The sequence below is a fragment of the Podarcis cretensis genome (assembly GCF_951804945.1).
Source record: "Podarcis cretensis genome assembly, chromosome: 5".
Taxonomy (NCBI): domain Eukaryota; kingdom Metazoa; phylum Chordata; class Lepidosauria; order Squamata; family Lacertidae; genus Podarcis; species Podarcis cretensis.
Window position 1 is genome coordinate 86,770,665 of NC_137174.1, and position 15,899 is coordinate 86,786,563.

At 42.7% G+C, this 15,899-nt stretch overlaps 1 protein-coding gene and 1 long non-coding RNA gene across 11 annotated transcripts in view; one reads left to right on the forward strand and one right to left on the reverse strand.

The window, feature by feature from the left end:
* LOC307217195 overlaps positions 1-15,899 on the reverse strand; it is a 114,446-nt gene that overhangs the window by 47,175 nt on the left and 51,372 nt on the right. The window lies entirely within an intron of this gene.
* The window catches only part of SEC62 (SEC62 homolog, preprotein translocation factor), a 31,745-nt gene that overhangs the window by 10,641 nt on the left and 5,205 nt on the right, over positions 1-15,899 (forward strand). For both annotated transcript variants that reach the window (XM_079978142.1, XM_079978141.1), the window contains exons 4-5: positions 591-807; positions 14,444-14,536. In XM_079978142.1, the coding sequence (XP_079834268.1) occupies positions 591-807; positions 14,444-14,536 (310 nt within the window). The remainder of the gene's footprint in view (positions 1-590; positions 808-14,443; positions 14,537-15,899) is intronic.

The window sequence follows — 15,899 nt, forward strand, 5'->3', positions numbered from 1 at the left end:
TCTTGTCAGATTATAGTTTTATGCTTTGTAGGAATAGAAGAAACTGCCTATAAATGTTAAAGTTGGCTGGTTTTTATTATCAGTATTTTATGAAGAGTTCCCTTGGGTTAGGGTATATTGTCAAAATGTGTTGGAAATAGTGGTCTAATTTTCACTGTCATCTATTACCTTTACCATTTGTCACTGTTTTTTAATTAATAACTTGTGCATATATCTAAGTGTGAAATGGCAACCAATAGGGAAGATTGATATTTTATGTGCTTATAAGAAAATAAGTTTATGTATGGCAAGTATTTTTATACTGCTCTTCAATCCTATTTCCTGAGCAGCTTACAAAAATTTCAAGGAGTAATCAAGCTCTGGCACTATTCTAATGATGACTGTTTTTTAAATACAATTTTTATTTAAGAGATTCGCCCCCCCCCCATCTTTCTTAAAAACCTGCCAAATGTGATGTAGACTTGGTTTGGTCATAGTTGTAGAATGGATTGCTTATTTTATCAAAGTAGTAGTTTGAGTTTACTTTACCATATGACTCCACTTTAGCAGTGGACTCCCAGGTTAAGCATGAACTGAATTTTTCTTCTAAGACTTTTAAAGAAGCAGTTTTTCCACCGAGCTCTAAAAGTGATGAAGATGAAGCCAGACAAGGATGCAAAGAAAGAAAAGGAAAAAGAGAAAGGAAAGGCTGAAAGTGGAAAAGAAGATGAGAAAAAGAGCAAAAAAGATGGCGGAAAAGAAGAAAAAGCTAAGAAGGAGAAAGAGAAGGAAAAGAAGAAGGATGGTGAGAAAGAAGAAGGCAAAAAGGTCAGTGTGAATCCCCAAGTCCAGCTGAGATGAAACCATAATATAAACAGTGGATTAAATAGCATTCCATTCAGAGTGAGAGAAAATTAAAAACTGCAGAGACCTAATATTAAAGATTAATGTTAAAGACTTCTAGTTTGGATTTCTTTACTTACCATGGCTTTTCTCATAATACTTTGGGGTCTTTGTAATATAGTTCCTCATGAGAAAAACTGTACATGTTCAGTGGAGGACATTAACAGTATGGACTTGTTTTTACAGGAAGAAGTGATAAAAGCTAAAAGAAATTAAAGAATACATAGTGCAAGGTACACACTTAAGAGAGTTTTAGCATTTTTGCTGTCATATTAATAGACATGCTTAATAAAACATTTAATAAGATTAGTATTACAGAGATCTGTGAATTTTTTCGGGGTGCTCAAAAGGTGTGCAGTAGGTTTCAGTGGCCCTTTCTATTACTTATTTCTGAAATAGATTTGTGAGAAGTATTTTCTGCAGTGTACAGTAATCTTCATCCCAATATGTGTATGAATAAATGTGTTTCTGTCGGGGCACTCTAATTTGGGAAGAGGCAGTAGACATGGTTAGACATAATTTCCTTCTCTCTTTTTCATCATTAGGTTCAATATTAAAATTTCAAGAATAAATACTAATATATGTGCTTAAGATTGTACCATATGCATACTGTAAACAGTTTCAAGTTCTAAAAAAGTTACTGTTTTGATAACTACCTCTTTTAGTATTGGTTCCAGATTTCATAGAATCATAGAGTTGGAAGAGACCACAAGGGCCATCGAGTCCAACCCCCTGCCAAACAGGAAACACCATCAGAGCACTCCTGACATATGGTTGTCAAGCCTCTGCTTAAAGACCTCCAAAGAAGGAGACTCCACCACACTCCTTGGCAGCAAATTCCACTGTTGAACAGCTCTTACTGTCAGGAAGTTCTTCCTAATGTTTAGGTGGAATCTTCTTTCTTGTAGTTTGTTTATAGAATATTTATTAAAATTTTCAGAAATAATACAATATAAAATAAACAGAAAAAATAACAAAAATACAAAAATAAAAACAATTAAAAACACATAGAATTTCCATTACTTATTTTCTTTTAACTTATTTCCCAGACCTCCTCATACCTCCCTTTTTTGTATTCCAATTCAGATTGTTAGTTCAGCAAATCCTCACCATTAGTTTTAACTTATTTCTAAACCTTTTTTTTTCATATTCTCTTAAGCATTACAGCTGGAAACCACTTAATTTCTGTCCAACATCATTCTAACATTCATTAATTTTACAATATTTCTGTAAATAGTCTTTAAATTTCTTCCAGTCTTCTTCCGCCGACTCTTTTCCCTGGTCTCGGATTCTGCCGGTCATTTCTGCCAGTCCCATATAGTCCATCACCTTCATCTGCCATTCTTCCAGAGTGGGTAGATCTTGTGTCTTCCAGTATTTTGCAATAAGTATTCTTGCTGCTGTTGTGGCATACATAAAAAAAGTTCTGTCCTTCTTTGGCACCAATTGGCTGACCATGCCCAGGAGAAAGGCCTCTGGTTTCTTCAGGAAGGTATATTTAAATACCTTTTTCATTTCATTATAGATCATTTCCCAGAAAGCCTTGATCCTTGGGCACGTCCACCAAAGGTGAAAGAATGTTCCTTCAATTTCTTTACATTTCCAACATTTGTTATCGGGCAAATGATAAATTTTTGCAAGCTTGACTGGGGTCATGTACCACCTGTATATCATTTTCATAATATTCTCTCTTAAGGCATTATATGCCGTAAATTTCATACCTGTGATCCACAACTGTTCCCATTCAGCAAACATGATATTATGTCCAACATCTTGTGCCCATTTAATCATAACAGATTTCACCGTTTCTATCCTGAGTGTTCCATTTCAACAGCAAGTTATACATCTTTGACAAAATCTTAGTTTTGGGTTCTAACAATTCTGTTTCTAATTTTGATTTTTCCACCTGGAAGCCAATTTTCTTGTCCAAATTGTATGCCTCCATTATCTGATAATAATGAAGCCAATCTCGCACTTTGTCTTTTAGTTTCTCAAAACTCTGCAATTTCAGTTTATCTCCCTCTTGTTCCAAAATTTCCCAATATTTTGGCCATTTGGTCTCCATATTGAGCTTTTTCAGGGCTTTTGCTTCCATTGGTGACAACCACCTTGGGGTTTTATTTTCCAATAAATCTTTATATCTTATCCAAACATTGAACAATGCTTTCCTGACAATATGGTTTTTAAATGCTTTATGTGCTTTAACCTTGTCGTACCACAAATATGCATGCCACCCAAAAACATTGTTAAAACCTTCTAAATCCAAAATGTCTGTGTTCTCAAGGAGCAGCCAATCTTTCAACCAGCAGAATGCTGCTGATTCATAGTAGAGTTTAAAGTCTGGCAGGGCAAATCCACCCCTTTCCTTTGCATCAGTTAATATCTTAAATTTTATTCTGGGCTTCTTGCCCTGCCAGACAAATCTAGAAATATCTTTCTGCCACTTCTTGAAACAGTCCATCTTGTCCACAGTTTGCAATGTTTGAAACAAGAACAACATTCTAAGCAATACATTCATCTTTATAGCTGCAATTCGACCCAACAAGGAAAGCTTCAAATTTGACCTTCTTTCTTGTAGTTTGGATCCATTGCTCCGTGTCCGCTTCTCTGGAGCAGCAGAAAACAACCTTTCTCCCTCCTCTATGTGACATCCTTTTATATATTTGAACATGGCTATCATATCACCCTTTAACCTCCTCTTCTCCAGGCTAAACATGCCCAGCTCCCTTAGCCGTTCCTCATAAGGCATCGCTTCCAGGCCTTTGACCATTTTGGTTGCCCTCCTCTGGACACATTACAGTTTGTCAGTGTCCTTCTTGAACTGTGGTGCCCAGAACTGGACACAGTACTCCAGGTGAGGTCTGACCAGAGCAGAATACAGTGGCACTATTACTTCCCTTGATCTAGATGCTATACTCCTATTGATGCAGCCCAGAATTGCATTGGCTTTTTTAGCTGCTGCGTCACACTGTTGGCTCATGTCAAGTTTGTGGTCAACCAAGATGCCTAGATCCTTTTCACATGTACTGCTCTCAAGCCAGGTGTCACCCATCTTGTATTTGTGCCTCTCATTTTTTTTGCCCAAGTGCAATACTTTACATTTCTCCCTGTTAAAATTCATCTTGTTTGTTTTGGCCCAGTTCTCTAATCTGTCAAGGTCGTTTTGAAGTGTGATCCTGTCCTCTGGGGTGTTAGCCACCCCTCCCAGTTTGGTGTCATCTGCAAATTTGATCAGGATGCCCTTGAGTCCATCATCCAAGTTAAAGATGTTGAATAAGACCGGGCCCAAGACAGAACCCTGTGGCACCCCACTAGTCACTCTTCTCCACTAGTCACTCTTCTCCTTTGGGTTCGGTCAGTCAGCCAGTTACAAATCCACTGAGTGGTAGCATAGTCAAGACTGCATTTTACCAGCTTCTTTACAAGAATATCATGGGGCACCTTGTCAAATGCCTTGCTGAAATCAAGGTAGGCTACATCCACTGCGTTCCCTTCATCTACCAGGCTTGTAATTCTGTCAAAAAATGAGATCAGGTTAGTCTGACATGACTTATTTTTCAGAAATCCATGCTGACTATTGGTGATCACAGCATTCCTTTCTAGGTGCTCACAGACTGTTTGCTTAATGATCTGCTCCAGAATCTTCCTTGGTATTGATGTCAGACTGACTGGGTGGTAATTATTTGGGTCCTCTCTTTTCCCCTTTTTGAAAATAGGGACAACATTTGCCCTCCTCCAGTCTGTTCTTCCTTTTGCTACGAACATACCCATAAAAGCCTTTTTTGTTGCTTTTAACCTCTCTAGCAAGCCTGAGTTCATTCTGTGCTTTAGCTTTTCTGACTTTGTGTCTACACATGCTGGCTATTTGTTTGAATTCCTCTTTGGTGGTTTCCCCCCTTTTCCATTTTTTGTACACATCTTTTTTAATCTTAACTCAGTTAAAAGTTCTTTAGGTAGCCACCCTGGCTTCTTTAGGCACCTTCCATGTTTCCGTCTCATTGGTATTGCCTGAAGTTGTGCTTTTACTATCTCCCTCTTAACAAACTCCCAGCCTTCATGAACTCCCTTTCCTTTTAGTATTACTGTCCATGGGATCTCACCCAGCACTTCCCTAAGTTTTATGAAGTCGGCTTTCTTAAAGTCAAGAAATTGAGTCCTAGTATGCTTGGCTGCTCCTTTCCGCTGTATAGTAAACTTCAGAAGAGCATGATCACTTGCGCCTAATGATCCTTCCACTTCTACCCCACTAACCAGGTCATCAACAGATCTAAAATGGCTGTTCCTCTTGTTGTTTCTCCCACTTTCTGGACAATGAAGTTGTCCGCAAGGCCAGTGAGGAATCTGTTTGACCTTATGCTCTTGGCTGAGTTTGACATCCAACAAATATCCGGGTAATTGAAGTCCCCCATTACTACTATCTCCCTTCCTTTTGCATGCTTGCCCATATGTTTCAGGAAGGCATCATCTATGTCCTTCGTTTGGCTTGGGGATCTATAGTAAACTCCCACAATGAGGTCCCTGTTATTCTTCTCTCCCTTAATTTTGACCCAAATGTTCTCACTTTGGCTTTGAGGTTCTAAATCTTGGATCTCTTCACAGGTATACACATCCCTGACATATAACGCCACTCCTCCTCCTTTCTTGTCTGGTCTGTTTCTCTGAAATAGATTGTATCCCTCCATTATTACATTCCATTTGTGGGACTTATCCCACCAGGTTTCAGTGATGCCTATTATGTCATATTTAGTTTGCTGTAGATTTAAGTTTAAGGAAACCTGAAATCCTTGGGGTGAATTTAACCATAGATGAATATCAGTTTCATTAAAAATACAAGGTCTCTTATTTAGAAATACAATATACTCAGGTAGGATGCATAAAATAACTGAGTTTACAATTTGTTTGAAACACATATTCCTGTCCTGGAGTTTTCCTGTTCAGGTGTCAGCCATGCTCTTTTCCATGACACTACATTTCATCTAGTCCTCCCTCTGTTCTCCCCCCACTCCCAGTTGCCCATTCTAACCACCCGCCACCCAACACAATGTGCTGTAGCAACTGAGAATGCTTAGTCCTTATTGGGTGAGCCTGAGAATTTTCCCCTACAGTTTTTTGTTTGTTTTGTATTTCTGCAAAAGATGCAACTGTCAGCTGAAAAAAAATCAGCTGCTAAAATTGATAGTATGAATCTCAAGATAAGCCAGCTAAAAAGGTTTGTGGAAGGAAGGAAAGTTTCTCATCCTGCTATGTGCAGAAGACCCCCTCCAAGCTTTCTGGAGGATCATGCGAATTATAATATAGCTTTTTCATGCTGTGGCCTCCTTTGGAAATTCCTTTGTTCAAGTATGGCTACTTTAAGATCATTGGCAAAGTGCCCTAGTGGATTGAAGCATTCTCCTACTGGTCTATGAATATTGCCACTTCTTATGTCAGATATGTATTCATTGATTCTTTTGTGTAGGGATGGGCCTGTGTGTCCTATGTAGAATGCAGAAGGGCATTGCTGGCAGATGACATATTGCATTGGAAGATGAGCAGGTGAATGAACTATTGATGTTATTTTAGGTCCTGTAATACTGTTGCCAGAGAATGTATGGGGAAAGAATTGGCATCTCGGTTTGTTGCAGGGCCTGGTTCCTGTTTTTGTGTTCTGTTATATGAGCTCTTGTTGGCGCGTAGTTATGGGTGTTGTGTGTAAGCAAGAACAGGCCTACTACCCAAGACCTGTGAGAAGGAAGCAGTATTGTCCAGGATAGGCCGTAGATTATTCATGCTTGAGTGGCTATATCTGGAAGCTGTAGGTGGCTATAAATGGTGGTCTGTTGCTTTCTCTTCCTCATCTGTCCTGTAGTTGATTATTTCTGGAAATTGGTCTGACCTTGCTGATTTGCTCTTTCACTCCATTGGATTTGTATTGTAATCTTAGAAATGCCTGCTGTAAATCCTTAAATTGTTAGTCTATGTGATGGGTCAGAGCAGATGTAGTTGTTTTTGCTGCAACCAACTATCATGGTTATCCTACTGGACATGGTTTCCTTCTATGAACTTCGTTAACTTGTTCTAGGATCTAAGATGGATTATGGGCGATTCTCCCCTTCCCTCAGAAGACCCCCCCCCAGACATCACAAACTACATTGTTTAGAAGGGTTCACCATTTCTCCAGATAAGCTTATTAGGGGGTGCAAGGTAGGGAAGGGAGAGGAGAGGAGACGGTCATTCTGTGAATGTATTTCAGAGAACATATCTTAGGATTCATACCATTCAACTAAAATCTGGCAAGTAACAAGTTATGAATCTCACAACCTATTATTTGAGCCAGTGAGGTATACCAAATGACAGATAGGTTTAGAGAACTGGACTCCATTTGTCTTGTATTAGAATAACAAGCAGCCTCCAAATTTTCATGAATAAGAAACCTTTTGCACTGTCTAGCTTTCTTATACCCTTTCTCCTCACTGCTGTTTTCTGTGTCCTGGAAAAACTACTCCTGTGGACAGGGAACCCTCAGAATTAGGATGTTATGTGGAAGGTTACAGATGGGGAAATCATCAGACATTGGGCAAAACATTAGGAAGAACTTCCTGACAGTAAGAGCTGTTCAACAGTGGAATTTGCTGCCAAGGAGTGTGGTGGAGTCTCCTTCTTTGGAGGTCTTTAAGCAGAGGCTTGACAACCATATGTCAGGAGTGCTCTGATGGTGTTTCCTGCTTGGCAGGGGGTTGGACTCGATGGCCCTTGTGGTCTCTTCCAACTCTATGATTCTATGATTCTATGAAAAGCAGTTCCACTTCTGTGAGCTCCTTCTGTCTTTTGGCCATGTTTCCCCTCCCAGCACAGCAACCCAGGGTGAACCCTATTTTGAGTGTTCTCTGATTTTACAGAGAATCATTTTTGGGGCACAGTAAGGAGGAGGGTACAGGAAATCAAGCAACCTTCTGCTTGAGTAATGTTTGGCCCAATAAGAACCACAATTACTATACAATAATTACCCATTCACCTAATTTTCATCATCTTACTTATTCCCCCCACCCCTTTTAGGGCAAATTGTTATACAGTGGTGCCCCGCAAGACGAACGCCTCGCAAGACGAAAGGGTTTTCCGTTTTGGAGGCGCTTCGCAAAACGAATTTCCCTATGGGCTTGCTTCGCAAGACGAAAATGTTTTGCGAGTTCCTGCGGGTTTTTTTTCCCTCCCCCCCCTTTCTAAGCCGCTAAGCCGCTTATCAGCTGATCTGCTAAGCCGCTAAAAGCCGCTAATAGCGCTAATCCGCTAAGCCGTCAATGGGCTTGCTTCGCAAGACAAAAAAACCGCTAGACGAAGAGAATCGCGGAACGGATTCTTTTCGTCTTGCGAGGCACCACTGTACAGCCCCTTACAATAAAAATGTTCAAAAAACCAACTGACAAATAGTATAATAAACTAGCAACAGATAAAATCATACCTGGGGTAGGAGTGTCACAGGAAAATCAATAGAAAACTTGACAGGATAAGGACACTTTTAGGGGCCATTTAATACAAAAGGGGCCCAAAGCAGACTTTTCAGGGCAGGATATTTCACAGATGTAGGATCATTCCTGAAAGGGTCCTGTTCCTGACTAATCTGATTGTCTTCAATGGCAAGAACAGATCCTCTAAGGTTGATTTTAGGGCCTGAGCAGCTTTCTGTGAGTTGGATAGTCTGTCAAATAATCTGGTTCCAACCCTTTTGATGCTTTGAATGTTAATGGCAGCACATTAAATTGACCCAGGAAACGAATGGCTGACCAATGCAACTGATGCAAAGTTTGTGTGGTGTGGCCGTACTGCCTACCCCACCCCACGCCTTCTGGTGGTTGAATTTTTCACTAGCTGAAGTTTCTGGACTGTCTTCAGAGGCTTCCCTATGTAAATAATATTACAGTAGTGTAGTCTGAATGTTGTGTGTGTAGCTGATGCTTTCTCTAGACAGCATTGCAGCTGGTAAAAAGCATTATTATTATTACTGTATATTAAATTTGTATACCACCCTTCATCCATTGATCTCAAGGTGGTTCTCAACATAAAAATACAAGATAAAAATACAAAATGCATAATAAAAACAAGAACAAAAAAAACCACAAACCAACCCATAAACCAATAACCCCCTCTCCTCCCACCCCCTCCATGTCTACCATCTATACTTCCATAGGTAATACTGGATCCATGAGTACTTTCAAACTGCATACCTGATTTTTTAGAGACAGGGTAAGCCTGTCTAAAATTGTTTGCAATCCTCTGTGCAGATCCCAAACTGTATATCCATTTTATCATGATTAAGTTTCCATTTGTTTGACCTCATTTGTTCCATCACTGCCCCAGGATACCTGATAAGGTTTCTAATGCTTTTCTGAGATTAGTAGATGGAAACGAGAAGCAGAACTGTGTGTTCTCTGCATTTTAGTGACACACCAGCCCCAAACTCTGGCAGAGTTCATCCAGTGATTAGTCTCCCAACACCATGTTCTAGACCAGGGGTGTCAAACTCAAATTCATCGGGGGGCCGCATCAGCAGTTTGGTCACCCTCAAAGGGCCGGTTGTTCAGGCAGCCGTTGGATCTGTCACATCACAGGATGGCATGCGCTCAATATAAAAACAAGTGGAGGTTTCCTGAATGCATGTAAAGTGGAGGTTTCCTGTGTAGAATGGCCGGCGCCGCTAGAGGGCAGACGTTCTCTGGCTTGTAGGCTGCCGTGCATGCGCTGAAGAGGCGGCTTTCTTGTGTCAAAAAAAAAAAAAAAGGCGAGAATAAAAGGTGAAGGCTGGCGGCCGGCGGCGGCTACACGGGCCACATGATGAGGTCTGGCCCGCAGGCCTTGTGTTTGACACCCGTGTTCTAGACACTCTTCCGGAAAGAGCCAGAGCCACTGTAACATCGTGTCTCCAAGCCCCATTCAGGCAAGGCAGTTCAGAGGGATGCCATGGTCTGCAGTATCGAAGACATTGGAGAATCAAGAATCAACAGGGTTGTGCTCCTCCTGTCTCTCCTGATGAAGGTCATTAGCTAGAATGATCAAGATAGTTGAAACCCACATGACCTGAAAGTGTTGCTGTGCAATGCCAGGTCAATGATGAATAAAACCACTGCCATCCACGACCTGATTGTGGATGGAGGATTTGACCTGGCATGTGTGACAGAGACCTGGTTGGATGAGGCAGATGGGCCTGTCCTTGCCGCTGCCTGCCCACCAGGTTTCTCTTACGCACAGCAACCCAGGTCATGTGGGCGGGGAGGGGGGGTTGCAGTGATTTTTAGGAAGTCATTAGTCTGCACCAGGCGTCCTATTGGGAAGACCCAGTTTTCTGAGTGCATGTTCTGGAAGTTGGGCAATAGGGGCAGTACAGGATTCCTACTGGTGTACCGACCTCCCCGCTGCACCAAGGATTCCCTGCCCGAGCTGCTTCAGGTCGTGGCGGATATGCTCCTGGAGACACCTAGCTTGGTTGTCCTGGGGGATTTTAACATCCATGCCGACACGACCTTACAAGGGGCCGCTCGGGACTTCGTGGAAAGCATGGCCTCCATGGGGCTGTCCCTGAATAAGTCTGGCCCAACTCATAGCCACGGACATGCCTTAGACTTGGTGTTTACCTCTACGGATGTTGGTGATCTGACATTAACTAAAAGCGAAACAAAAGAAGTGCCATGGTCAGATCACTTCCTGGTGCAACTGGACTTCTCCGCAACCCTTCCCCTCCGCAGGGAGGTGGGACCGATTCGGATGGTCCGCCCCCGCCACTTAATGGATCCAATTGGCTTCCAGAGAGTGGTAGGGGATGCTTTATCCCAAGTTGATGGCCTTTCAGCTGATTCCCTGGTGGCACGCTGGAATGCGGAGTTAACCAGGGCTATTGACTGTCTGGCTCCGAAGCGCCCTCTCCGATTGCATGGAGCCCGGACAGCCCTGTGGTTTTCCCCGGAGCTGAGGGTGATGAAACAATCGTTGAGACGGCTAGAGCGCCGGTGGCGGAAAACTCATTCTGAATCAGACCGGACACGGGTTAGAGCTCAACGTCGAGCCTACCAAGTGGCAATGGCGACGGCGAAGAGGGCCTTCTTCGCCGCCTCCATTGCATCTGCAGAAAACAGCAGCAGGAGACTTTTTCAGGTGGTTCGCAGTTTATCGGAACCACCTGCACCACCGGGGCCTGGTAGGGACCCCGGGATCTCCTGCAATGCTTTTGCAAAGTTTTTTGCAGATAAAATCGCTCAGATTCAGAAGGAGGTAGACTCCACAGTGGGAGCAGGGCCAGGGCGGGAGAGTGCTAGAGTTCTGTCTGGTCCTGTTATATGGGATCAATTCCAATCTGTTACCTCCGAGGATGTGGACAGGCTGCTTGGACGAGTGAAACCGACCACCTGTCTCCTTGATCCTTGCCCATCCTGGCTGATAAAAGCGAGCCGGGAAGGGCTGGGCGATGGGCTTTGCAGGGTAGTGAATGCTTCCCTCTGTGAGGGAGCCTTCCCAGACCCGCTGAAAGAGGCGGTCATTAAACCGCTTCTTAAAAAAACATCTTTAGACCCGGCCAATTTGGCCAACTATCGCCCAGTCTCAAATCTGCCATTCTTGGGCAAGGTGATTGAGCGGGTGGTTGCTGAACAACTCCAAGCACGCCTGGAGGAAACGGACCATTTGGATCCCTTCCAATCGGGATTCAGGCCTCACCATGGGACTGAAACTGCCTTGGTCGCGCTGGTTGATGATCTCCGGCGGGCTAGGGACAAAGGTGAGAGCTGTTTCCTAGTTCTGCTGGATCTCTCAGCGGCCTTTGACACCATCGACCATAACATCCTTCTGGACTGTCTAGAGGGGCTGGGAGCTGGGGGCACTGTTATACAGTGGTTTCGCTCCTTCCTCCTGGGCCGTGTTCAGAAAGTGGTGGTGGGGGATGAGTGTTCAGACCCTTGGGCCCTCACTTGTGGGGTACCTCAGGGTTCCGTCCTCTCCCCCATGCTTTTTAACATCTATATGAAGCCGCTGGGAGAGATCATCAGGGGGTTTGGACTGGGTGTTCATCAGTATGCAGATGACACCCAGCTCTACCTCTCCTTTAAATCAGAACCAGTGAAGGCGGTGAAGGTCCTGTGTGAGTGCCTGGAGGCGGTTGGAGGTTGGATGGCGGCTAACAGATTGAGGTTGAATCCTGACAAGACAGAAGTACTGTTTTTGGGGGACAGGAGGCGGGCAGGTGTGGAGGATTCCCTGGTCCTGAATGGGGTAACTGTGCCCCTGAAGGACCAGGTGCGCAGCCTGGGAGTCATTTTGGACTCACAGCTGTCCATGGAGGCGCAGGTTAACTCTGTGTCCAGGGCAGCTGTCTACCAGCTCCACCTGGTACGCAGGCTAAGACCCTACCTCCCCGCGGACTGTCTCGCCAGAGTGGTGCATGCTCTGGTTATCTCACGCTTGGACTACTGCAACGCGCTCTACGTGGGGCTACCTTTGAAGGTGACCCGGAAACTGCAATTAATCCAGAATGCGGCAGCTAGACTGGTGACTGGGAGTGGCCGCCGGGACCACATAACACCGGTTCTGAGAGATCTGCACTGGCTCCCAGTACGTTTCCGAGCACGATTCAAAGTGTTGGTGCTGACCTTTAAAGCCCTAAACGGCCTCGGTCCTGTATACCTGAAGGAGCATCTCCAACCCCATCGTTCAGCCCGGACACTGAGATCCAGCACCGAGGGCCTTCTGGCGGTTCCCTCATTGCGAGAAGTGAGGCTACAGGGAACCAGACAGAGGGCCTTCTCGGTAGTGGCGCCCGCCCTGTGGAACGCCCTCCCATCAGATGTCAAAGAGATAAAGAATTACCTGACATTCAGAAGACATCTTAAGGCAGCCCTGTTCAGGGAAGTTTTTAATATGTAATGCTGTACTGTTTTTAACACTGATTGGGAGCCGCCCAGAGTGGCTGGGGAAACTCAGCCAGATGGGCGGGGTATAAATAATAAATTATTATTATTATTATTATTATTATTATTATTATTATTATTATTATTATAGTTTAAAGGCTATAGCTAGGCTGGAAACCAGATTGTAATACTGTACAAGCAAGGCTCAACTTATGTGGGGGTTATGTTCTGGGGATAGCATATAAAGCCAAACTTGTGTGTAGTCAAAATGCATTGGGTGGAATGGCAGGTGGTATTGCCTAAAAGAAATTTTCCCCAGGCAACCCACCCACTTCCCACCCCTTTTTATTTATATATTTTAAAATTTGCCAAGCGTGTAAAGTTGAATGTGCACAAGTTAAATGAGTGCAAGTTGTGAGTTAACTGTCGTTATTTTGAGCATTCTTCATTTTTTGTCTGCAATTACCGACTGTAAATTATAATTAACAGCATTCAGCTATAGCTAAGCATATAAAAAATCCCTTGATTTTAATAAAATATTTTAACAGGTGCTTAAATCTTTCCTTTTGAAATTGGTGAAAATAAAAAGGGCTTAATTTTGGCTGCATTGTGCATTTATTTTTGTAACACACATACTTGAGAGATTCCATAGCACAGGTAAGAATTCATGGCACCCCGGCAGTCTTTTCAGTCCATAGTGATGGAACATTACTGGGGAATCACAAAGGGATGTGCCAGGGCAAGGACTGTGAGAAGGGGGAGAGTAAGAAGCTAGGCAGACATGCAGGCAAGAAAGTTTTAAGAATTTATTTGAAAAGATGCACATTAAATAACCTATATTATGTTTGAGTTAAGATCTTTTGGGGGAATTGGTCTAATAAAGAGGAGGTTAAAGTATAAATAGCCTGTTCTAGAACTTTGTGTTCTATGGAAGATAAGAGAATCAGTCAGAACAATTGGTGTCTGTATCTTTCTTTCTGAGTGCTCAGTAATACTAAATAGTAAATTTTAACAAAATGTTTAGCTTTTTGTCAATGTTTATATTCCGTGATTTGCATGTAACTGAAATCAGTGGGAGAATTTTAATGGATTTAAGGGTTAGGGTTATGGTATGGAGTACCTGTTCAGTTCAGTGGATAAGATCTTTGTATCTCCAGTCCTGGCAGGGATGACCCACCTGTCCAATTTATCTCTAGGAGATTAAGTGTCAACGTGTTGTAATTCTTTATGGGACAATTTTTCTTTCTTTTAGGGGAGGTTGCATAGCCCCTTTGTCCAGGTACTCGACGCCCAGTGCTTGGGAAGTGTAGCACAAGGGGCATTCCAAACTCTGCTTGCAAAGTGTCTGACAACCTGCTGGTTGTCAGGTGCTTAGGAGCTACTGCAGAAAGGGTTTTGCAGGCACCTTGGATTGGTGGTGCCTGCAAATCCTCATTTGGCCAAACCCCACCTTTACCTGCCTCTCTGTCTGATGTCATATATGAGGTTCCCCAAAAGGAAATGTCTAGTTATAAAGGTTTATCTCAGTCCAAAGACCATGGTCTGAAGTGGAACCATGTCTTTATCCTCAATCTTGCTTTTGAATCAGTATGTGGGAATAAAGGCAGAAGGGAAGACTCTGTTGTATCCCAGCTACATGAGGTGTTCTCATGAGCACAATTTCACTGGCAATTGTTTCCAATATATGTCATTAGGATGAGACTCCTGGCACACCTAAGAAGAAGGAGACAAAGAGAAAATTCAAACTTGAGCCTCATGAAGATCAGGTTTTTCTGGATGGAAATGAGGTACAGTGTCTGAATAATCTCTGTTGCTGAAATGTTTTCCTCTCTATAATGTTTACCAGTAATAAAAATGTGGAGAAATCCACTAGTCTGACTAGATTTTTCTTGATGTAGTTGGTCAGAATTGGAAACATCTGGCTCTGGTTTTATGAGCGTTTGGTAATGTTTTAAAATACCTGTTTTAGCTTTTTATCAGTAATTTTTTTAAAAAATATTTTTGTAAACTGCTTAGGGACTTTCTTACAATCAAGTGGCTTATACACTCTGTTAAATAAAAATAGGGGAATTCTTGGTTTTGATTTTTTATTTTTAAAATATATATTTTTCTGTTCTGTTGTTTTACTGCAGTCTTCTCTAACCTGGTGTCCCCAACTGTTTCAGACTACAATCTGTCACCTTGAACTTCTTGGAGGAAAGGTGCAATAATGCAACAAATAAATAAATAAAATCCCTGACCATTGGCCATGCTGGCTGAGGCGGATGGTAATTGTAGTCCAAAACATCTAGAGAGTACTAGGTTGGGAGACACTGTTGTGATGTAGTTTACCTGAGTGTAATTTCCTCTGAGACCATTAGGTGAAGAACAGGATATAAATCTTTTAAATAAAATAGGAGTCATAATCTAAGGGCTATTTTCTGTTAAGATTTCATATTTAGTTTACTTATCACATAATCACAACATGCATAAATTCCATACCAAGGCTAGATAGATTTTGGTCTGATTTAACAGGACAATTCTTATGTCCTGGTACTGTTGGTTATTGCTCCCCAAAAAGTGTACGCTTATTCAAAAGCACAGATTTACTGCTGCCTTAAAGTCCTGAAAAGCTGCTGCCATTAGTCTTAGTCTTGCTTGAAATAAGGAACAGCACTTTCCAATTGTTCTTCATAGCCATGACAAGAATTACCTGTTGTGGCTGGATTCAATAGATTGCATCTCTAGGCCTGCCCTTCAAATTGTGGGTGCATTGTGGGTTTATGGGATGTCAGATGTTGTTATAAGGCTAATTGAGCATTTGGTGGTGGAACCTCACCACTGTTTCTCTGCTGCAAAGGGAAAGACAGTTTGCAGGGGAGATGTAGCTCTTCACGTGACACCTCTCTACCCTACACACTACCCGCCCTGTCCATTTTGATCCTAGATGTATGTTTGCTGCTCTTGTTGCAGAAAGCAATGGTAGATGGGTGTTGTGCAGAAACAGTGATGGGCAGGGAGGAGAAGCATCTTCACCCAGCCCTGCTTTTCCTATATGTCCATCCCCAGCCCACTTTGCAGAGAAGTGCTTATCAGGTTCCCAGATCTATGATAATAACCATAAATACTTAGACCTAGTTCTCCTTAAAGAACTAGACCTGTGTCTGAGTT